The following is a 24,570-nucleotide window of genomic DNA, read 5'->3' as shown; positions in this document are numbered from 1 at the left end:
AGTTTTCATTGTTTTGACAATTTTTTTTTAAAGATTGTGGAATAATCATAATTTTTCCAATGAATTATTCCAATAGCTTTGTACAATTTCAGCTTGCATGGTCACTTTTTTGAGCCCACACCACCATGCAAAGTAAGGACTGCTTGTAATATGTTGATTTCTGATTTATAAAAGATTTTTAAAAAAAGGTTGCTGGCTTTTAACTCTTTGATATAATCTTTAAATCTAGTGCAAGCATCTGACGTACAAATAAATAGAAAATAAATTTACAGCTTTATTTTTTTTATTGTTCTAGTGTGATCGCTGTTTGCCTCTGTATAATGACAAGCCTTTCCGCCAAGGTGATCAAGTTCACGCCTTCAATTGTAAACCCTGTCAATGCAACAGCCACTCCAGGAGCTGCCATTATGACATTTCAGTGGACCCTTTCCCGGCTGAGCACCGCAGAGGGGGTGGAGGGGTTTGTGATGATTGTGAGCATAACACTACAGGTAAATAGTAAATAACATAAGTTGCTGACTTGGCCTTTGAGGCCAAGTGCTTTTATATATATACAATACGTTCTATTTTAAATCATTGCTATCTTATTTAGGAAAGCCCTTTCAAGTTGTTAAGTGTGAAAATCAAAGTTAGTTCCCCAAATCTTCATTATCTCAAAGCATTAAGTAGTTTTCAGAACTAGAAGCCTAGTCTTAAAAAAAAAAAAATAGTCTTAGACTGTATGATTTCAGGAAATTTATTTTTAAGGATTCACATCACTTGAATAAACCATGAATATATTTTGGATAACTCAGGACTGTTTAGTTTGAACACACATATCCTTAAAATAATTTTCCTTAGGTGTTACCCTTGTCTTTTATTACATTCTTATTCTCATATGGAGATGTTTATATCCATTCAAATTTGCATGGACGCTGGGAATCTAGCATTTTTCTTATTAAAAAAAAACAATTAAATGGAGAAGATGATAATCATAGTCTTCTTCTAAAACTATAAGCATTTTATCTAGTCACTGAAAATTGATATTTTAGGAAAGGCCAGTATTTTAAGAGCAGAAATTGATAACATCTACATCTGAAAAATATAATGGCCCCATGCTGAAGGGTTTAAAAATGTGCTACTCTGTATCCTGAATGAATGAATTTATTAGATAATTACTGATAACCCAATATGTCACCAGAACTTGGCTAAGTGCTGGAGATATAAAGATGAACAAGATAATGAATTTTCCCGTCTTTGTAAGGATGACTGCATAGTGGGAAAGGCACATGATTACAGAAACAATTACAAAGTTGCACAAGAAGTGCTGAGTCCTGGCAAGTACAGCAGGAGTTAGCCAGGTGACAGAGTGAGGGGGGAGGGAATTGGGGGCATGGACAAAGGTTTCCAGCAAGAGGAGCAGGTTTTTCAACGGCCTGGAGGAGAGAGAAACATGGTACCCTTGAAAAACTGAAAGAAGAGCAAATGGCTGGTGGTAGGAAAAGATGACAGGGAAGAAAGCTGGGGCCAGACCACACGGGTTTAGAAGCCATGAAACGCGTGATAAAGAGTTTGGCTTTTATCCTAAGGTTGATGAGATGCTACTAAAGTGGTTTATACAGGAAATGGACACAATCAGTTTTGTTCTTTTAAAATATCATTCTGGCTGTAGAGTGGAGAATGGATTGGAGAATGCCAGCAGTGGTTTGGGAAGACCAGATAGGAGGATACTGCAATAGTCTACTGAGAAATGATGCTCAACTACATTTAAGAAAAGGGAGGCTAGAAGGATGAGGATTCAAGAGATACTTAGGATGGAAAAGTAGCAGCATATTGTGAGCAACTGGTTGTAGGATATAAGAAAGGAAGGTGGAGCAGTCAAGACTGATGCCTGTAACATTCAGCTTGAATAAGAAGGTCAAGTTGCGAAGATAGGAAACACAGGAAGAAGATAAGACTTAGAGGAGCAGATGACAGGTTCTGTTTTGAACATGTTCTCTGTGTTTCCATGATACATAGGAGAACTCTCTTGTGGGCAGTGGGTTACACAGATATGAAGCCCCTTCTTCAAGGAAAGCCTTTAGTGATGCTTCAGAAAAGGTCAGGACCATCCGTATCCTCTCCTGGCACCTTATGTTTGTCACAGTTTGTGAATGTGTATTTATTCCTGTTACTATTAAATTGAGATTCATTTTACCAGCTAGATTGTGAGAAAGCTCCATGAGAAAGGCATAATGTGTATTTTGCTCACTACTGTGTTCCCCAGCACTTAGCATGGTGTTTGGAACGTAGTAATCATTCAATAAATATTCATTAAATAATAAATAAAGGAGGCAAATCTAGATTGGAGATATAGATTTGGGAGCCATCAGCATATGTAAATAGGAAATTTTCTAGAAATATTATAAATCCATTTAATTTTTAATTAGGCCACAGCCAATATTCATCAGGATGTGAGTTTTTGCTTGATTAAGTTGTTTTAGTAGTCTTCTAATATTGGGCCAATTTCAGCACTCTATGAGCAGAGAGCGTGATGTTTAATGTGTAACTGAAAGCCTTGAGTTTTATTTCAGTGGCCTTACATACTACCCAGACTCACTTTAGAAACTCCCCATAGCTTAGTTTTTCTCTTATGTAAAATGGTATGGGACAATTTCTAATTTAGAAATTGTAAACTGTAGGGATTACCCAATATACCAAATATGCCAGGCTATTCCAATAATCAACATGAAATTTACTTGATATATTTAAATATCCATTTCTATTTTCATATTTGAAATAAAAGAATAATGGCCATAAGCACTAACACATGTGTTTGTTTTAATCATTTTATTATTAGAATAATAAATTGTATTAAGGGCAGCCTCCATTCTGGAAAAAAAAAATTATTAGGGCTACATACCTTCTTGCTTCTAACTACATAACTATCATCTTCCATATATATAGAAATTTCTCATATTTAGTTTAGATTAAGTGCCTGGTCCTTGAAATCGAGAAAACTTCTAAGTTTAGAAACAAACTTTTAAAATGTACCGGTCCTTACAAAGCACAGCTTTTTAGAAGTGTGCTGTTAAATAACAGATGGGAGTTTAATGAAGTAAAGCACAGTTTGTAACAGGTTCATTGTTTCATATGCCCTGGGTCACTGAATTGGCAGGTAGAGATGAAAGGTGCATTAAAATGGACGTCCCGAAAATTACGGAATTCTCTCAGAGGAATACAGGCTTTAATTTTGAATGATGCAGCTGATTTGAATGAATTGGGAGTCATAACGCATCGCCTTTCCCTGATGCAGGAAGGAACTGTGAGCTGTGTAAGGATTACTTCTTCCGACAAGTTGACGCTGATCCTTCAGCCATCGATGTTTGCAAACCCTGCGATTGTGATACAGTGGGCACTAGAAACAGCAGCCTCGTTTGTGATCAGGTGAGCTCTTCTCTGCATTCAAGGTAAGAAATTGTCCCCTCTGTCAGAGGCTAATTTAGGACATGCTCTACCCGTGGAATTGACGACTGTGTTTATAGGGAGGTACTGTGTCTGGAGTCCCTAGGTGGTGCAGTTAATGCTCTTGGCTACTGACTGAAAGAGGTTTGAGTTCACACAGACTTGCCTTGGAAGAAAGGCCTGGTGATCTACTTCTGAAAATCCAGCCATTGAAAACTCTGCGGAGCATGGTTCTACTCTGACACTCATGGGGTCACCACGCGTCAGGGTCAACTTGATGGCAGCTAATTTTTTGTGGGGAGGGTTACTCTATGTGTGCATTTCAAAGAGATGGCTGCTTTAGGCTACTTAGGTGGTTCTTTTTAATAAAGGTTCATTTTCTTTTTAATTTCACAAAGGTGAAAAAAAAATGAGGGGCAAAGGGTTCCAGGTAAATTAGGAGGTCAATTAAGTACATGTCTTGGAGTTATTGGTGAATTAATATTAACAGGTGATATTAATTAAACAAGAACAGTCTTTTTTTCTAAATTTCATAGAAGATAGTATAGCAAAGGTTTCTGACCCATTGATCCAAATGGACATTGATAGCTCTGCTTCTAAATTTGTTATTCTAATATTTTCTGTAGCTCAGAAGTGCAATGGATTTTTATGATTATAATACATATTTTTTGGCAACATCACAAAGGTAGATATCTGACCAACATGAACACAAATTCTAAGTAACCTGGGTCAGAAAAGCAGCTTTGTATTTAAACATATCTTCAGCTGGAGCTTTTTACCTACTCTAGTAAGTGAAAACTGTGAAAATAGATGAGCAAATTTATTGTAAAAAAAATGAATCCAATGATTATAGTAATCTTTAATAATTATGTAATTTCTGGTAAACAATTGAGAATACAGAGGCCAGGAGCATAAACCACAACTCAGTTAAGGAAAAAAAAAAAAAAATTATTAAAGCTATCATTTGAAGATAACCAATTCAAGGCAAGATATATTTGTCATATAACTTTTAGCATGCATTAATAAAAACTGCTTTAATAAAAAAATCCCAACAATAACTAGGCCAAAATACTCATTTTAAACCTTCAAAGTAATCGTAGTATGTTAATAAACCAAAAAAAACCAAACCCACTGCCACTGAGTCAATAGCGACCCTAGAAGACAGAGTAGAACTGCCCCATAGCGTTTCCAAGGTGTGGCTGGTGGATTTGAACTGTGTACCTTTTGGTTAGCAGCCAAGCTCTTAACCACTGCACCACCAGGGCTCCAGTATGTTAATAGGAGAACATTATATGCTTCATTGGAGAGCTGAAAAGTAGGAGAATACTTAACAAAGACAGTTTCTACTGTTTTTATTTTACAATATTGAGGCCTATTTTCCCAGAAAATCATATTACAATTTATGCATATCGATTAGTAAAATCTGACTGCGTCCTTGCACATCTCATCTCTACACATCTCCCCTGAATTTTCAGCATGGCTGTCTTTTGCTTGTCATTCAAGTCTCAATTCAAAGGTATCTCACTGGCCACACAGTTACAGAACATTCCCAGGTCACTGTCTTTCACGTCGCACCATGTTATTTTTGTTAGTCTTTATATCGTTGTCTGACATTATCTTTATCTGTTTACTTGCCTTCTGTCTCCTTGTCCACCATGAACAGTCACATAAACACCCAATACCTATTTGTGAATAAATGTTGAATGAATGAAGAGAGATTCTGTCTGAGCACTGATCTCATAGTCAGATGCTCATTTAAAATGGTAACTATAATAATTTGAACAGTATGCAAAATTTTCATCTAAAGAACCATTTTTGTCCCTGAAGATCTAAGGTCAGATAACTTTGGTTATTGTACTGAGAGATTGTGAACTAAAGTTCTACCTCCCAAAGTCTCATTTACATGTCATAACCCATATGAACTAAAGTGTATGTCTCTCAAACCCAAAACTCAGATGTGTAGGAGGTAAAACTTTATATGTCTGAACTCAATTAGATTTTTTTTTCAAGTCCATTTCATTAGAGTAGGAGACAATTTTGGATAGTGCTGAAAATTGGAAAGATGTATAGGTTTAACAGCTGGGTATGTGAGGGAGAAAAAAAAAAAGCCTGACCACGGCCAATTTCAAGTTACCAATCAGATGGCACTGATCGTGGAGTTGGGAAGAGGTATGCGTAATTTCTCATGAGCCAGGAAAAGCTGCTCCAGCACAATACTGGTTCAGGATATCTTTCCCTGCCTCCCATGAGAAACATCTAATTCTTGGGTGGGATTATGGATGATTATACCCAGGACAAAGGCATCTGAGAAGGTTGGAGCCTCTTTTGCCCTTAATGTCATCAACCCACATAGACATCCTCTGAAATCTAGAAGCTCTGCCCAGGAGGAACCTGCACAAAAATCCTCTATAGCCAGAGAAAAAAATCCCTTCTTTTTTTGACAATTGAAAGTGTCTGCAGTATGTCCACCTGCTCCATACTTGAATTGTTGCATGCTGTCGAGTGGATTCCAACTCATAGTAATCCTATATGAAAAATAGAACTGCCCCATAGGGTTTCCTAGGCTGTAATCTTTATGGGAGCAGATCACCAGGACTTTTCTCCTCTGGAGCTGCTGGTGGGTTCAAACTGCCAACCTCTCAGCAGCTGAGCACTTAAACTTTGAGCCACCAGGGCTCCATACTTATAACCCCTAAATGAAAACTGGTAACTGAAAATACCTACCCATTTACAGTCTATGGTCAGCCCACTCAATGCAGAGAGAAATCTATTGGAGAAATAAAACTAAAGAATTGAAAGGAAATTTTACCTATACCAATTAATTGAATTACTAATGCAAAAATGTAACTTAGATCTTAATTCTTAAATATAATATAACCTATTATTACTATCTGTTTATGAAGTCAACAGTACAAAATAGAGAAATTAAGATGAATGAAGAGAGCAACTGATCTTGGAAGAAATAATTTAGAGAACAAAAGAAAACTTAAAAACGATTCCACTTAGTATAAATTGAGGTTCAAAGGGATATAAAAACCATTAAATCATAAGGATTCTACCTAAAAGCAGCCAGAGAAAATTGGAAATTTTAAATATAATGATAATTAAAAAAAAAATTTGCATTGTTTAAAACCAAGTTTGAACCTTGAAATATAAAGCTGAGGAAATTTTATAGAACACAAGACAAAAAGACAAAGACATAGAAAATGAGCAAAAAAACCTAAGTTTTATGTCACCAGAGTCCCAGAAAAAGGAGGAAGAGGGTAAAGGTGAAAAAAGAATTTGAAGAAATAATGGCTGAAAATTTCCAAATTTTTTTTTTTTTACCGGGGAGGGGGAGGGGACTCTAAACCTACAGATTAAAAAGCTAAGTGAACCCTTAACAGTGTGAACCCAAAGAAATTCAGTTCAAACACAGCATCGTCAAACTTCTGAAAACTAAAGACAAAGAAAAATCTTAAAAGCAACCAGAGAGAAAGAATACATTACCTATGGGAGAAAACATTTCCAATGACAGCAGATTTCTCATCAATAATCATGGGGGTCAGAAGGAAGTGGCATGACATTTGTGAAGGGCTGAAAGAGAATTTGCAACACTAAATTCTATATTCAGTGAAAATGTCTTTTGGAAATGAAGAGGACATCATAACATTCTCAGATGAAGAAAAAGTAAGATTTGTCTCCAGCAAAACTACCTGAGAGATTGGCTAAAGGAACTTCTCCCAACAGAGAGGAAATGATAAATGAGAAATCTTAAAATATCTGGGAAGAAGAAACATTACAATAAGTTAAATTATTAGTAAATACAATACCTCTTGATTTTTCTTATTATGTTTAATGGTATAAGCAAAAATTATCACTGCCTAATGCAGTTTGTAAATATTAGAGATAATATTTAAGACAATTATATTAAAAATGACAGAGAGTAAACAGATGTAAAGGGAGGTAAAGTTTTTGTATTTTACTCAAAAATGGAAAAATACTAAAATCAGCAGACTTTGATGTATATATATGAGACCTGCAGCAACTATAAAAAATCTATACAAAGAGAGATACACTTAAAAGCACTACAGAGAAATCAAAATGAAATTCTAAAAAATGTTCAAGTAAACCATAGAAAGGATGGCAAAAGGAAATGCAGAAATGAAAAACAGAGAACAAACAAATAATAAAAAATAAAATGGCAGACTTAAGCCTTAATACATCAATAATAACAGTAAATGCAAATGACCTAAACCAATTAAAAGACAAATTGGCCGAATGGAAGAAAAAAAAAAAAAATGACCCACTATTTGCTCTCTTCAAGACACTCACTTCAAATATAATGATATATATAAATTGAACATAAAAGGATGGGAAAAAATTTATACTGTGTAAAAAATAATCAAAAGAAAGCAAAACTGGGTGTATTGGTATCAGATAATGTGTACTGCAGAGCAAAGAAAATTTCCTGCCACAGAGAAAGACATTATGTAATGTCTTTCTGGATCATTGCAAAGATCAATAAAATTCACAAGCCTCTAGCAAGAATGACCAAAAACAAAAACAAAAAAAAAAGAGAGAAATCATAAATTACTAATGGTAGACATGAAACAGTAAATAGCTCAAAGATCTTGCAGATATCAAAAAGATAATAAGAGAAGACTTCTAATAACTTTACACACATACATTTAAAACTTACATTTGCACACTTCCTCAAAAAGTACAAATTGCCACAAACAACCCAACATAGTGTAGATAATATGAATACTCCTACAACTATTCAAGGAAACTGAACTGTAATTAAAAACCCCCTGAAAAAGAAATCTCCAGGCACAAATGTCTTCATTGTAGAATTCTACCAAACCTTTAAAGAAGAATAGACACCAGTTCCGTACACTCTCTTTCAGAAAACAGAAGAGTAAGGAATGCTTCTCAGCTTATTTTATGAAGTTAGTATTACCCAGATATCAAAACCAAAGACAGCACACAAAAACAAAACCGTAAACCAATATCCTGCATAAATATAGATACACGAATTCTTAAAATTTTAGCAAATAGAATTCAGAAATATATTCAAAGAATTATACGCAAAGGCAGGAGCCCTGGTGGCACGGTGGTTAAGAGCTCAGCTGCTAACTAAAAGGTAAGCAACTCAAATCCACCTACTTGGGAACCCTGTGGGGCAGTTCTACTCAGTCCTGTAGGATCACTATGAGTTGGAATTGATTTGACGGCAACGGGTTTTTATACACAAACGCCAACTTGGTTTTATTCCAGGGATGCAATGCTTGTTTAGTATTTGAAAATCAATATGATCCATTATATTAGCAACATAAAGGAAAAATATCACATGATCATAATAATTGGTGTAGAAATAGTATTTGACAAAATTCAACACCCATTCATGGTAAACCTTCAAAGAAAACTAGGTATAGAGAAGGAGTTCCTTAACTTGAAAAAAAGCAACTATAAAAAATATCTACAGCTAAAAACAAACAAACAAACCTGTTGCCATTCAGTGGATTCCATGGAAGATATTACTTTCTCCTAAAATTGGAAGGAGCCAAGAATGTCCACTTCATCACTGGTATTCAACACGTACAGCAAGTTCTGGCCAAAATAGTAAGGCAAGAAAAAGGAATAAAAGGCACACTGATTGGAAAGGAAGAAATAAAACTGTCCCTATCTTCAGATTACATGATGGTCTATTTAGAAAATCCCAAGGAATATACAAAAACAAAACAAAACAAAAAATAAAAACAAATGAACAAAGAAACTCCTAGAACAAGTAAGTGAGTTCAGCAAGGTTTTGAGACAGAAGATGAACATACAAAAACCAATTGTATTTCTATGCTGGCAATGAATGCATGGACACCAAAATTAAAAATACGATACCATTTACTATTGCTCAAATAATGAGATAGGTGTAAATCTAACAAAACGTGCAAAATTTGTAGACTGGAAAGGACAAAACGCTGATGAAAGAAAGCAAAGAAAATCAACGTAAATGGAAGAAAACAGTAAAAATGTAATTCTCCCACCAATTGATACACATGTTTTAGTAGGAAATTCCTATGTAAATCCTAGAAAGCTTTTTTTGGATATGCAGAAAATATTATTCTAAACTGTATATGGAAATTTTGGAATAGCTAAAGTTTAGAGTTGTTAAGGCAGTTTTGAAAACAAAGACTAAAGTGGGAGGAATTACTCTACCTGATTTCAAGGCTTATTATATTGTGTGGCATGGACAAGGGGTAGACCCACAGATAAATGGAACAGAAAAGAGAACCCAGATATGTTGTTGTTGTTGTTGTTAGGTGCCATTGAGTTGGTTCTGACTGATAGTGACCCTATGCACAACAGAACGAAACACTGCCTGGTCCTGAGCCATCCTTAAAATCGTTGATGTGCTTGAGCTCATTGCTGCAGCCACTGTGTCAATCCACCTGCTTGAGGGTCTTCCTCTTTTCCATTGACCCTGTACTCTGCCAAGCATGATGTCCTTCTCCAGGGACTGATCCCTCCTGACATGTCCAAGGTATGTAAGACGCAGTCTTGCCATCCTTGCTTCTGAGGCGCATTCTGGCTGTACTTCTTCCAAGAAAGATTTGTTCGTTCTTTTGGCAGTCCATGGTATGTATAGTCAACATTCTTCGCCAACACCACGATTCAAAGGCGTCAATTCTTCAGTCTTCCTTATTCATTGTCCAGCTTTCACATGCATATGATGTGATTGAAAATACCATGGCTTAGGTCAGGCGCACCTTAGTCTTTAAGGTGACATCTTTGCTCTTCAGCACTTTAAAGAGGTCCTTTGCAGCAGATTTACCCAATGCAATGCATCTTTTGATTTCTTGACCGCTGCTTCCATGGCTGTTGATTGTGGATCCAGGTAAAATGAAATCCTTGACAACTCCAATCTTTTCTCCACTTATCATGATGTTGCTCATTGGTCCAGTTGTGAAGATTTTTGTTTTCTTTATGTTGAGGTGCAGTCCATACTGAAGGCTGTGGTCTTTGATCTTCATTAGTAAGTGTTTCAGGTCCTTTTCACTTTCAGCAAGCAAGGTTGTGTCATCTGCATAATGCAGGTCGTTAGTGAGTCTTCCTCCAATCCTGTGGCCCATTCTTCTTCATGTAGTCCAGGTTCTCATATTATTTGCTCAGCATACAGATTAAATAGGTATGGTGAAAGAATACAACCCTGACACACGCCTTTCCTGACTTTAAACCAATCAGTATCCCCTCGCTGTGTATGAACAACTGCCTCTTGGATCTATGTAAAGGCTCCTCAAGAGCACAATTAAGTGTTATGGAATTCCCATTCTTCGCAATGTTATCCATAATTTGTTATGATCCACACAGTTGAATGCCTTTGCATAGTCAATAAAACATAGGTAAACATCCTCCTGGTATTCTCTGCTTTCAGCCAGGATCCATCTGACATCAGCAATGATAACCCTGGTTCCATGTCCTCTTCTGAAACTGGCCTGAATTGCTGGCAGTTCCCTGTCGATATACTGCTGCAGCTGTTTTTGAATGATCTTCAGCAAAATTTTGCTTGCATGTGATATTAATGATATTGTTCTATAATTTCTGCATTCAATTGGACCACCTTTCTTGGGAATAGGCATAAATATGGATCTTTTACATTGAGTTGGACAGGTAACTGTCTTCCAAACCTCCTGGCATAGATGAGTGAGCACTTCCAGTGCTGCATCCATTTGTTGAAACATCTCATTGGTATTCTGTTAGTTCCTGGAGACTTGTTTTTTGCCAGTGCCTTCTCTTCCTTCAGTACCATTGGTTCCTGATCATATGGCACCTCTTGAAATGGTTGAACGTCGACCAATTCTATTTGGCATAATGACTGTGTATTCTGTCGATCATCTTTTGATGCTTTGTGCGTCATTTAATATTTTTTCTGTGGAATTCTTTACTATTGCAACTCGAGGGTTGCATTTTTTCTTCAATTCTCTCAGTTTGAGAAATGCTGAGTTTATTCTTCCATTTTGGTTTTCTATCTCCAGCTCTTTGGGCATGTCATTATAATACTTTGTCTTCTCAAGCTACCCTTGGAAATCTTCTATTCAGTTCTTTTACTTTATCATTTCTTCCTTTTGCTTTAGCTACTCAGCATTCAAAAGAAAGTTTCAGAGTCTCTTCTGATGTCCCTTTTGGTCTTTTTTTCTTGTCATTTTAGTGATCTTTTGCTTTCTTCATGTGTGATGTCCTTGATGTCATTCCACAACTTGTCTAGTCTTTTGTGATTACTGTTCAATGCATCAAATCTATTCTCGAGATGGCCTCTAAATTCAGGTGGGATATACTCAAGGTTGTACTCGGCTCTCGTTGACTTGTTCTAATTTTCTTTAGTTTCAACTTGAACTTGAGTATGAGCAACTGATTGTCTGTTCTGAAATCAGCCCCTGGCCTTGTTCTGACTGATGATATTGAGCTTTTCCATTGTCTCTTTCCACAGACATAGTTGATTTGATTCCAGTGTATGCCATCTGGCAAGGTCCATGTGTATAGTTGCCATTTATGTTGGTGAAAAAAGGTATTTTCAATAAAGAAGTTGTTGATCTTGCAAAATTCTATCATGTGATCTCAGGCACCGTTTCTATCACCAAGGTCGTATTTTCCAACTACCAATCCTTCTTCTTTGTTTTCAACTTTTTCATTCCAATCACCAGTAATTATCAATGCATCCTGATTGCATGTTTGATCAATTTCAGACTGAAGAAATTGGTAAAAATCTTCAATTTCTTCATCTGTGGCCTTTTTTATTTTTTTTTTTTTGTGGCCTTAGTGGTTGATGTGTAAATTTGAATTATAGTTGTACTAACTGGTCTTCTTTGTAGGCATGTGGATATTATCCTATTACTGACAGCATTGTACTTCAGGATAGATCTTCAAGTGTTCTTTTTGACAATAAATGCAACACCATTCTTCTTAAAGTTGTTATTCCCAGCATAGTAGATCATCTGATTGTTTGATTCTAAATGGCTAATACCAGTCCATTTCAGCTCACTAATGCCTAGGAGATCGATGTTTATGCATTCTATTTCATTTTTGATGATTTCTAACTTTCCTAGATTCGTACTTCATACATTCCAGGTTCTGATAATTAATGGATGTTTGCAGCTCTTTCTTCTTATTTTGAGTCATGCAACATCAGCAAATGAAGGTCTTGAAAACTTGACTCCATCCATATCATTAAGGTCAACTCACTTTGAGGAGGTAACTCTTCCCCAGTCATCTTTTGAGTGCCTTCCAACCTGGGGGCACTATCTCAGACAATGTTTTGTTGCTATTCATAAGGTTTTCACTGGCTGATGATTTTCAGAAGTAGACTGCTGGGTTCTTCTTCCTAGTTTGTGTCAGTCTGGAAGCTCAGCTGAAACCTGTCCTCCATGGGTGACCCTGCTGGTATCTGAATACCGGTGGCATAGCTTCCAGCATCACAGGAACACGCAAGCCCACACAGTATGACAAACTGACAGACATGTGAGGGAATCACCCGTAATATAATATTTAATATGTAAAATAAAAAGAAGTTCAAGACAGTAGACAATACTAAATATAAGAAATGACAGATAATTATGAAGCAAAGAAATAATTGAAGTCAAAATAAGGAATCTGTTGGTCTCTGATGGTGTCAAATGATAATTTCCTTTAAGTATATGCACCCAAATCCGTTGCTGTTGAGTTGATTCCAACTCAGAGCAACCCTCTAGGACAGCGTAGAACTGCCGCATAGGGATTCCAAGGAGTGGCTGATGAATTTGAATTGTCAACATTTTGGTCAGCAGCTGAGCTCTTAACCACTGTGCCACCAGGGCTCCTTAAAATTTTTGGTTTTATATATACAAATGGTCTTAATTCTTCTCATTTTCTTGTGCTTTAAGCACAGAGACAAAGTGTATATATTATTGTTACATGTTGAAATTCTGTCTCAAGTATACCTTGCCTAAATAATGTATTAAAAGATTTCTAAAAATGCTTACTGTCATTTTCAATAGGATAACAGAATACATGCTAAAAAAGTTGTTAATAATGTCCGAATTATAAACTTTAAAATTGATTTCAAGGACATTTTATAGATTTATGCAGTTGTAATCCTTAATAATATTAGGGAGCATACAAGGAAATTAGGCAGTAGTTCAAGATTCATTTTGTTATATCTCAGGAATCAAGCCAGCCCCAAATGGCCTGACTGCCTGTGCTGTGTGCTCTGTGTTCTGGAAGGGAACTTTCCCTTTGGCAGTTGTCATTTGAAGCTCAATCCAATCTCATAAGATATGGCATTTTTGCCTTAGTCTTCTATAAGAAAGCTGTAATTCTTTCTTATATGAATGCCAAGATCTTGAGAATGGCATGAAGTCATGCTCTGAGTCACTGAACCTAAAAACGCTAACGCCAAAGGCAAGACACCAAGAACATTTAAAGCACAATAATAATATTAACATCAATGATAGAGAGGAAAATGAAGAGGAGTTATTATTGAGGGGTTCTTAATATAGAGTCTCTGGACCCCTAGCGTTACATGGATGAGTTTTAGAGCATCAGTGTACCTCTCTAAAATTTTTGGAGGAGTGTCTGTATCTTTTTGAGGGGAGAGCTTTCAGTATTTTCATCAGATCCAAAAGGTATCTAAAAAAAAAAAACCCAACCAAACCCAGGGCCGTCGAGTTGATTCTGACTCATAGCGACCCTATAGGACAGAGTAGAACTGCCCCACGGAGTTTCCAAGGAGCGCCTGGTGGATTACAAACCAAAAAAAAAAAAAAACCATTGCACTATGGAGAAGAACTACTGGGTTGCTATGAGTTGGGATCAACTTGACGGCAATGGGTTTTGGTTCTGGGTTTATGGAGAAGTCCATTTATCTTATGAATTAAGAAAAAAAGGAAAAAAACATTTCTGTTGAGTCAATTCTGACTCATAGTGACCCTCTGGTACAGAGTAGAACTGCCCCCTAGGGTTTCCACGGAGTGGCTGGTGGATTCTGACTGTCTACCGTCTTATGAATAGGAGTAGCTGTTACTCCAAGTACCTGTCATGAGAGTTTCCCAGCATGCTAATGTGCTTCCTTCTTGTTTCCTTTGAACTCAGTGCAGGAGTTGTTTGTCATGTGTCCTGAGTTTGGAGCTTGGCCACACTTCCCCTTTTTTTCATCTAGTGAGGTTTAGGTCCAAATGAACCACCTGAAGTCCCAGGCTGATTAACACTTGGCTGTACCCTGAGGTATACAGAGAAGGGCCTAGAACCCACATTTAAAATGCATATCTGGAGATCCCAGTCTACTTCTGACTCAAAGTGGGAGCAAACTCTCTGGCTCCAACCTGCCCCTCTGCTGGCCCTGCCCTTTCATAGGTCTTCTGGTGTTCTGGTGTTGCTGTAGCCACCTCCACAGAAGATTCTACGGTGATGAAGTGAGGAGACTGAAGTGAGAGTCCTTAGCATACAGCTGATTAGCATTGAAGGCATTCAATAAATATTAGTTGAGTGCTTACTTGCTTGCAGTTTTCTCCCGTGCCTCTTACTTTCTCTCCCTCTTACTTGGCTGGGTTCTTGGAACTAGCTCTGAGGAAACCATGAGGGTCCAGCCACAACAGTCAATGTGTAGGTCCGCCGGAGAAGTGCTTCACAGACTTTTAAAGTGTATGTGAATATTCCAGGTGTCTTTTAAAAATGCAGATTCTGATTCAGGAGATCTGTGGTAGGGCCTGATTCTACATATCTCCAAGCTCCCAGATGATGACATTACTGCTGGTCTGTGGACCACTCTGTAACAACTAAGGAGCTAGACCTTTGTCTATCAAAGATACATGACAGACTAAGGAAGCTGGATGTGGATGTGTGTGTGCTGGGCGGTATGGGTATACACACATGTATACCCCTGGCCAGGCATGGGCTTACTCTTTTCCGTCCTCTTAGTCTCATCTTAAAATCAAATGGTTTTCTAAGTTTTCCACGCCACTGCACTTCTGTTAAATTAGGGTTGAATGGTTCCTTAAACCCTGTCTTTGAAATTAGAGGACATAACCTGAGCCACTTTTTAAAAATTGAAAAAAAAAAAAAATTAAAAAGAAAGTCTAAAAGTTGGCTGAAAACTGAAAATATAGTTGTAATTACATAAACAAAGAGAATGGTTGACTGCAATGCTCAGTAAGCCATCCGTAGACTGCTGCATAGAGCTAGAACAGAGAGGAATGATAAAGAGGCATTAACAAACTTATGAATAAGGCAGGAGACTAGGGATTGAAATGAAGTAGGTGAAATGGAAAGACATCAGTGAAGGAAGTATTTCCAGGTCCAACCTATGGAAGATGGAATCATAAGGAATAAGAACCCTATTCATGACAATTAATTGCTCTGTCTGGTGATAATTTAAGGGAATTACTTTAAAAAATGGAGCAGAATATAGTTGTTCTTCAGTTCATCGATGCTTTCTCATATGCTCAGAATTAAATATCTGTCATTAATTATCACTACATGTCCAAAAGTCACCTTATGAATTTTCTAGAAAAAATATTACCTTATATTTTGTGTGACCCAAATGCTAAGTAGATCTCCAGGCCTTTCTTCCTAGTTTGACTTAGTCTAGAAGCTCCGCTAAAACTTACTCAGCATTATAGCAACATTCAACATTCAAGTCTCCACTGACAGATATGTGATGATTGGAAAGGGAGCACATCGACCAGGAATTGAACCCAGGTCTTCCATATGAAAGGCAAGAACTACCAGGGCTTCCCATACCAAGGGCTGTTGTTGTTGTTAGGTGCCTTCTAGTCTGTTCTAACTCATAACAACCCTATGTACAACAGAACGAAACACTGCTCTGTCCTGTGCCATCCCTCACAGTCGTTGCTATGCTATTGTTGCAGCCACTGTTTAATCCATCTCATTGGGAGCCTTCCTCTTTTTCATTGACCCTCACTTTAACAAGCATGATGTCCTTCTCCAGGGACTGATCCCTCCTGATAACATGTTCAAAGTATGTGAGACAAAGTGTCACCATCCTTGACTCTAATGAGCATTCCAGCTATACTTCTTCTAAGACAAATCTGTTTGTTTTTCTGACAGTCCATAGTATATTCAATATTCTTGGCCAACACCGTAATTCAAAGGCATCTGTTCTTTGGTGTTCCTTATTCATTGTCCAGCTTTCACATACATATGAGGTGATTGAAAACAAAAAAAGATCATCAAACCAAAGAAGTTAACTTTTCTAAAACTGCATTTCTATGAGACATTAACATAAAACATTTAGTCATGTTGGAGATTTTTTTTAATGCTACAGAGAGATCTTTGATTTGGATAAAATCAAAGCACCATTTTGTTAATAACCGTTATATTAATTTTGCAGCCAATTATAAGACCATACTGCATAGTTGTGCCATTCAGATGACATTTATGAAATGCTCTAATTTAACGTGGTGACATATATTACATACATCTTTTACAAGTTAAACAGCTTGTAATTTCTGAGCAAAAGAGACCTAAGACAGCCAAAAAAAAAAGGGAGTAAGAAAAGAAAAAAAAAATGCTGCTGTATGCAATTATACCCTTTTAAGAACGAGAAGACCTATAATTGTGTTTCTTCCTCTTCAAACCATTCAAGTTTGTAACTATTGCTGGGAAGAGCAGTATGTGGGGAAACTCTTTACATTCTTTCCGTCTTTAACACTCAAAAGATTGAGAAAAAATGTATTCGGTTCCTACTACTGCTTCATCTGAGCAAGCTTCAGAACCTTACCTTGTTACCTACTCCTTAGAGATTATGGTCGGTAAGTTTGGAAAGTGGTTTCTCAGAAATGCCTTTGGCAGGGGGTGAAGGGGAGCTGTAAAAATATCCCAGTCTGACAAATGACAGGCGTTATGGAATGGAAAAGAAAAGACAGCTGGGTTTTACACCAATGTAGAAGCTTTTCTTCTCAAATGAGTATTTTCGACAGCTGAGTGAGATGATAAAGAGCAGTATCAGAAAACACTTAAATGGAAACAAACATTACAGTGTACATTATTCACCCGGCATTCTCCTGCTCCTGATATTTACATGTGGCAGAAACCACTGCAGATTCATTAATTTATTTTTGAAGTGGAATGAGTACCTTACAAAGGTAGCCTGTTACATTAACGTGGACTTTTCTTCTCCAGAGAGGGAGAAGCTTAGGAAAAGAAGTTGTTGTATCTATGCTAGAAAAGTGTAGTAATTCTCAAGCTCCACATATTAGCGCTAAGCAGTCTCCGCACTGTGTCTCTCTCTCCACGTATGTTGTTGTTACTTTTATGCACCAGCATTGCTGCAAGTGATTAGATAGTTCATAAACAAACAAACAAAAAGCATTGCTGAAACCAGACTATTTCCAGATTTATGTTCAGGTGCTGAGTAGGAAAATACTCCAGTATTGGTCCAGTTCATAGAGGTTATGTTTCTCTGATATTCAGTGTTATATCTACAAATAACTTGATGAGATGCATGGTAAGCTAGAAGAAAAAAGAGTAAGATGGAGTTTTCTAGGAAATCACTTGACTTAGTGGTGAAAGAACAGGTAGCAAGTACTTAAAGCAGTAGTTCTCAGACTTTAGTGTTTGTACGGATTGTTAACAGGACTTTTTTGAAAAATGAAGATTCCTTGGCTCAACCTTTCAGGACTTAATTCTGTAGGTCTGGGTGATAAGTTATTTGATTTGGGCAATTGGAGGGTTCAACCTGAGAATGCACTGAACGTATGTTGAATATAGATTTGCATATTTAAATTTGTTTCAGTGTTTAAAAATGGCATTTATAGTCTTTTGAAACAAATATTTTAAAACTATGAATATTTTATGTTTTTCTTTTACTTAAATGGAGACCAATTTGGGGCAGTTATTATTCTCTAAAAAGCTATTCAAGGAGTCATAAATAACTCCCTAAGAAAAGTAAGTAGAATATAGTGATTTTTGTAACTCTCATAACATTTTAACAATTTACCCTAAACATATTTTGATTAATTTTAAATAATTTATTAAATCAATTAATTAAAAAATATGTGGATGCTACACTGGGCTAGGCAAAAGCATATATAATGGTGAATAAAATAAACATTTGGGAGCTGAAAAATTAAATTTAACCTTCCTGAAATATATTGTTTACTATCCACTATTTTTAAATGAACTATGTAAAGATTTAATTTTTTTCATTGCCATTGACAAATCCATGCTAACGTCAGGACTTCTACTTTTTAGCATATCTTATTGTTTATCGTAACAATTTATTCTGTCCATCTATTCTCAATAGTTTCTTCTAACTCTGGGGTTTTGCCCTGGAAGTATGCCCTAGTGGGTCAGTTTTCAGAGTTCATAGAGGCTGAACTACTCCAATCCCTTTAGTTTTCACTGTAAATTTCTTTCTTTTTTTTTTATTGTCATAAATATATATATAAACACAATATTTTCCAATTCAGCGTTTTTCACACGTACAATTTAGACAATCAATTCTGCAACCGTCACTGTGACCACTGCTGTATTTTCCATCACCGTAAACAGAAATTCACTGCTTCCTAAACAATGACTCCCTCTCTCCCCTCCCACCCACCCCTAGTAACTACTGATAAAGCTTTGGTCTTTGTAAATTTATCTGTTGCAGATATGTCATATAAATGAGATCATGTAATAGTTGTCCTTTTGCTATTTACTGATTTGACTCAGCATAATGCTCTCAAGGGTCATTCATGTTGTGGCATCCACCTGGTCTTCATTCTTTTTATGATGGAATAATATTCTCCTTTTTTTTTTTTTTTCTGTGTATGCACCACATTTTGCTTATTCATCCATCCGTTGATGGACGTTTAGGATTTTTCCACCTTTTGACTATTGTGGATTGCTGCAATGGACATCGGTATGTGTCTGTTTGAGTCACTGCTTTTAAGCCCTTTGGGTATATACTTGGGAGCAGAATTGCTGGGTCATATGGTAGTTTCATGTTCACTTTTTGTCCACTGCAGAACTCTTGCAATCAATCAGTAATTTATCAGCAAAACCCCAGTTTCAACTCCCTGTTCTCAAATTGGCCTGCTGTACTTTAGGCTCTCCAGTTTTCAGGTCTTTGAAAAGTCAGATGCCCTATTATTTCTCTCTGCTTTCTTCCACACAGATGCTGAGACCATGCAGGCCTTGTGACTGCTGGTGGTGTGTTCCTACTTCTCTCTGAACATTTCTGGAGATACCTAGACACCTAGATTTTTTTTTTTATTATTGTTATTATTCCTAGACTTTTTGGCTTTGCTATTTAGTTCTATTTTGATGTTGGAATTCAGAGATTCAAGAACTCTGTGGCCATGTAACCATTGTCCTTGAATCCTCTGCATTTTTTTTTTTTTTTTTGACTTTTACTATCTAACTTGCCTTGAACACATAGAATACACGGAACACTATAAACCCAATCTCTTTTGTTGCTTGTTCTTCTACATTATGGCTTCCATTTCTCCCTTTTCTCCAACTTATTTCACTCATTGATGCCTTTCTTTTTCTCCACCCTTCACCTAATGAGCACAGTCTTCTACTACACTAACACAAAACTAAAAACCTGTTGCCGTCAAGTCGATTCCTACTCATAGAGACTCTATAGGACAGAGTAGAACTGCCCTGTAGGGCTTCCAAGAAGTGGCTGGGGGGTTCGAACTGCTGATCTCTTGGTTAGCAGGCAAATGCTTAACTACTGTGCCACTAGGCCCCCATACTAACACAGTATTTTCTATTCCCACCAATCACAGATCTTTTGTGGGAGTTTAAGACTTTTATAGATCTGGAAAGACAGGCAGTAGAGATAAGTGGGGATGAGTGGCAAAATGACTCTATCAAAAATTTGCAGCCAAGCATTAGAATGAAGCTAATTGTTGTCTGAGCCAGACTAGTGATAGGAAAAAAAAAAAAAAAGTGATAGGAAAGGGGGGAAAAAAAATCAAACCAAACTCAAAGTAAATAGGAGAAGGAAAATAATAAAAATAACATGAAAATTAGTATAATGGACATTGGACAAACAATAGTGAAAATAAACTCAAAAGTTGGTTCTTTGAAAAAATTAAAAAAAATTGATGAACCCCTAGTGAGACTGACCAATAAAAAGGAGAGAAAATATATATGATAATATTAGGAAAAAAAGGGAGACATCACTGCATATTTTGTGAACATCTAAAGAATAATAATGCAACATAATGTACAACTCTCTGCTAATAAATTTGACATTTTACATGAAATGGGCAAATGAGTACAAAACTAACATAGAAGAAATAGAAAACTAAATAGCTCCATGTTGATTAAAGACATTAAATTCATGATCAAAAAGATTTCAACAAAGAAAGCTTCAGACTTCTATGAAAACATAAAGGAATAAATCATATCAGTCCTACATAAGCTCTTTCAGAAAACTGAGGAGAAGCAAATACTTCCCAACTAACTTTGTGAGTGCTATATAACCTTAATCTCCAAACCTAGAAAAGCACATACCAATATTCCATATGAATATAGGTATAAAATTCCTTAATGACATATCAGCAAATTGAATCCAGTAGTATATATAATAAGGGTTATTATATGTCATGACTGATTTCGGTTTATACCAGGAATGCAAGGTTGGTTTAACATTTGAAAATCAATGACTGTAATAACCACATAAACAGAATAAAAGATAAATTTCATGTAATATTCTGGATAGATGCTGTAAAGCTGTTGAAAAAAATTCAAAACACTTTTATAATAAAAGCTGTCTGCATACTAAAAATAGAAGAAGACTCCCTCAATTGATAAAGGGCAAATAATCTACAACTAACATACTTAACAATAAGCATTGTGTTTTTTCCCCTAAGATCAGGAACAAGACAAGCATCGTTGTTCTTACTACTTCTGTAAAAAATTGTAACAAAGGTCCAATATAGGGCAACATGAAAATCAAGAAAAAAGAAGTAAAGCTATAATCATTTGCAGAAAACATTTTAGTGTATGGGTGGAGGAAAATAAAAAGTTTCTTGGTGGGCATCAAGTCTCCCATTCCCCCATAATCACTCTCCTTTTTCCATCATCATCTTCCTCTAAGACATTCAAAACAGGCTTATCATCTTGTGATGTAAGAACAGTATACTGATATGCAAATGCAGCTATAAGGCAAATCCTTGAGCAGCCCTTCCAGCCAGATTGCTGCCACCTAGTCTTTGTTATAGAAGTTCCAGAGCCGTCACTTAGGTATAGTAGCAACGTTAGGTGAGACTGGAGAGGAATGTTGAAGCTACATCGTGGAATTGGACTTCATTAGTTAGGAGCTATTGAATCTCTCTCTCTCTGAGAATGGGAGAGACGCTGTGCTGTACCAGTTCAGGAGGGAGTGGTGGCAGTGTTCTAGCACGTTAGGGAGGGGTATCACCAACAGTCTTGAGAGCTGTTTCCTGTTGTTGTCAGTTGGCGTTGAGGCAGCTCAGACTCATGGTGACCTTAAGTATAACTGAATGAAGCACTACCCCATCTGTGCCATCTTAATGATCATTGGTATATTTGAGTCTATTATTGTGCCTGTTATGTCCATCCACCTCACTGAGGGTTTCTTCTCATTTTTGCTGACCTTCTACTTTACCAACCATTGAGTCTCTATCTAGAGATTGGTCTTTTCTGGTGATGTATCCAAATTAAGAGGCCCAAAGTCTTGCCATCATTACTTTTAAGGAGCATCCTGGTTGTATTTCAAGTAAAATAGTTTTACTATTGATTTCAATTTTTTTTAACAGAAAATGCACCCCCTTATTTCTTGCACCTAGAGCATTTCACTATCAACACTGCATATTTGTAATGCCAGAATATCATTATCAGAATTGGAGTGGAAGAAATCAAGTTGATAGCATTTATTAAATGGGCTAGGAGAGAGGAGCAGACTCATGGAAATCATTCTGTATATAATTTCTGGATAATGATATTCTGAGGGCAGAAGTGATAGAAGCTGAAAGGTATTGAAGTATAATATAACCTTATAAAATTCACAGGGTGCATGCCTCATGGTAGTAGATGATCAAACTTTTATTGAATAACAACATGAATGATGAAGTCCCCAACAGGGATGAGTAGGAGTTAAAGAATCTCTATAAAAGTCTATAATGTTCTCTCTTCAAAAAAAAAAAAAGAATATTGTGACGAATATTCTCATTGATTAAAAGATTTCTTTTTGGCTCTCATATTTCTTTTCTGTTCAAATAAAACCCTCCAAATCCAATTTAATTTCCAGGGCAGATTTCCTGTTCTTAAATTCTTGAGTCTACTTTCAAAAATCTTACTTTGACAATATCACCATTACCTCATTGGCTTTTAGTGAGTTCAGTGAGAAGATGTCATCTATAGAGCATTAGATTTTCTCTACCACCAGCCAAGTGAGTGCTTAGGAAGACATATATTTCTATTTCTGCTGTTTTGAAAGTGTGGCTTCAAATTACTTAAAATGTAGTGCCTGGTGTATAGAGCACCTCTGATCAATACTGTGCTCACCCAGCTTGTTAATATTGAAATCATGCTTCATATTTTCTTTAAGCACAACAGTACCATTTCCATACACATGAAAAATCACATATGGATTATTGTACCCTGATAGAATCCCATGTCTCAGTGCAGAGGAAAGGTGAGAATGATGACCAGGGTAATTGTTGCAGGGACTTACTCTTCTCTGTTGCCACTAATGTCCCCACCAAATCCATTGTGTCAGCTTTCACACAATGGCTGTGCATATCCATCACTGCTCCACAGCCTGGGAGAGAAGACTTCCACATTATTGTCCAAAATGGAGAGGTTCTGGGTGTGGTCCCAAGGCTATATCTAGCAACCAATAGTGAACGTCAGTGTGCTTCAAAGCAATTCACCAACAACACCCGGACCGCTTTCCTGACTCTTTCAAAGTGCTTTGAATATTTACAGTTACACTCCATCGCTAACCTTTCTTGAGTCTAACAATCTTCCTAATATGCTATTAGATTTGTAGCTTATCACAAAGGGAGTGAATTTAGCAAACTGCTTATGAGCATGGATTTGAGAATTAGGCCACATACCAGCTGTATGACTTTTGAAAAAGTAACTTGATCTTCCTAAGGAACAGTTTCTTCTTCTGTAAAATGAGAATGCGTGCATTTATTTAACAAAGTATTAAACAGGATAAAACCCCTACCACTGTGGAGCTTACATTGTAATATGGGCTGGGGAGTGGAGGGAAGGGTAATAATAAATGCAAAAACTCTCAGGAGTGCCTTTTGAAGAAAGAGAATTGCAATTTTAGATATGCGTTCATCATTGGTCTCATGGAGAAGGTAACATTTGATTTGAGACCTGAAGGAGGTGAGAGAGTTAGTTATGTGGAAATCCGGAGGAAGGGGCAAGGCAGAGGGAGAAGCCTTTGCAAACACCCCAACGTGGGAGCATTCCTGGTGTGCTCTGAGAACAGAACAGAGGCCATGTAGCTGATGGGGAATGAGAGGGGAGAAGGAACACTCAAAGATTTCAGAATCCTGTCCAGGGTGCAAATGACTGGTCTCTTTGCTTCGCAGGTGCCTCTCAAGTACTTTAAACCAAAAGCAAACCAAACCTGTTTCATCAAGTCACTTACGGTGATTGCATGTGCTACTGACTAAAACTGACCAATAGGGTTTTCTCAGCTGTAATCTTTTGGGAAGCATACCTCCAGGCTTTTCTTCAACAGTGCCGTTGGGTGGGTTCAAACTGCCGACCTTTAGGTTAACAGCCAAGTGCAAATCATTCACATCACTCAGGGACCTGAGAAAGATTGAAAAAAGTTTGACTATCAATCTGACCCGTTTTACTATCCACCATTTATCCAATAACAGTGTGGAATATGCAGAGTAGTGATTATACTTCATCTTTAACAAGCACTTACTGTGTTCCAGAGATATGGTAAACCCTTGTACATAATAGCCTTAGTTAATACTGATGACAGGTCTAGGAGGTAGATATTATGCTCATTTTATCAATAGTAGACAAAGGCCTCCTTAGATTTAGCTTGTTTGAAGTACTTCACGGTACACTGTGACTAATAAAGACGGTACATAATCCATAATAAGGAATTTACACAACTAAGGAATTTACACAACTTAGTTGAAAAAAAAAAATTTTTTTTTTTTTTAAGTTGAGGAGACA

The 24,570-nt window shown here is 36.8% G+C and overlaps 1 protein-coding gene across 4 annotated transcripts in view; it reads left to right on the top strand.

Moving 5' to 3' along the window:
• USH2A (usherin) overlaps positions 1-24,570 on the top strand; it is a 906,431-nt gene that overhangs the window by 141,285 nt on the left and 740,576 nt on the right. For all 4 annotated transcript variants that reach the window (XM_049868234.1, XM_049868232.1, XM_049868231.1 and 1 more), the window contains 2 exons: positions 296-491; positions 3,275-3,405. In XM_049868234.1, the coding sequence (XP_049724191.1) occupies positions 296-491; positions 3,275-3,405 (327 nt within the window). The remainder of the gene's footprint in view (positions 1-295; positions 492-3,274; positions 3,406-24,570) is intronic.

This window comes from Elephas maximus, chromosome 24, assembly GCF_024166365.1.
Source record: "Elephas maximus indicus isolate mEleMax1 chromosome 24, mEleMax1 primary haplotype, whole genome shotgun sequence".
In the NCBI taxonomy this organism is placed as follows: domain Eukaryota; kingdom Metazoa; phylum Chordata; class Mammalia; order Proboscidea; family Elephantidae; genus Elephas; species Elephas maximus.
The sequence above is the reverse complement of the archived record's forward strand: the minus strand, read 5'-3'. Positions and strand labels throughout refer to the sequence as shown.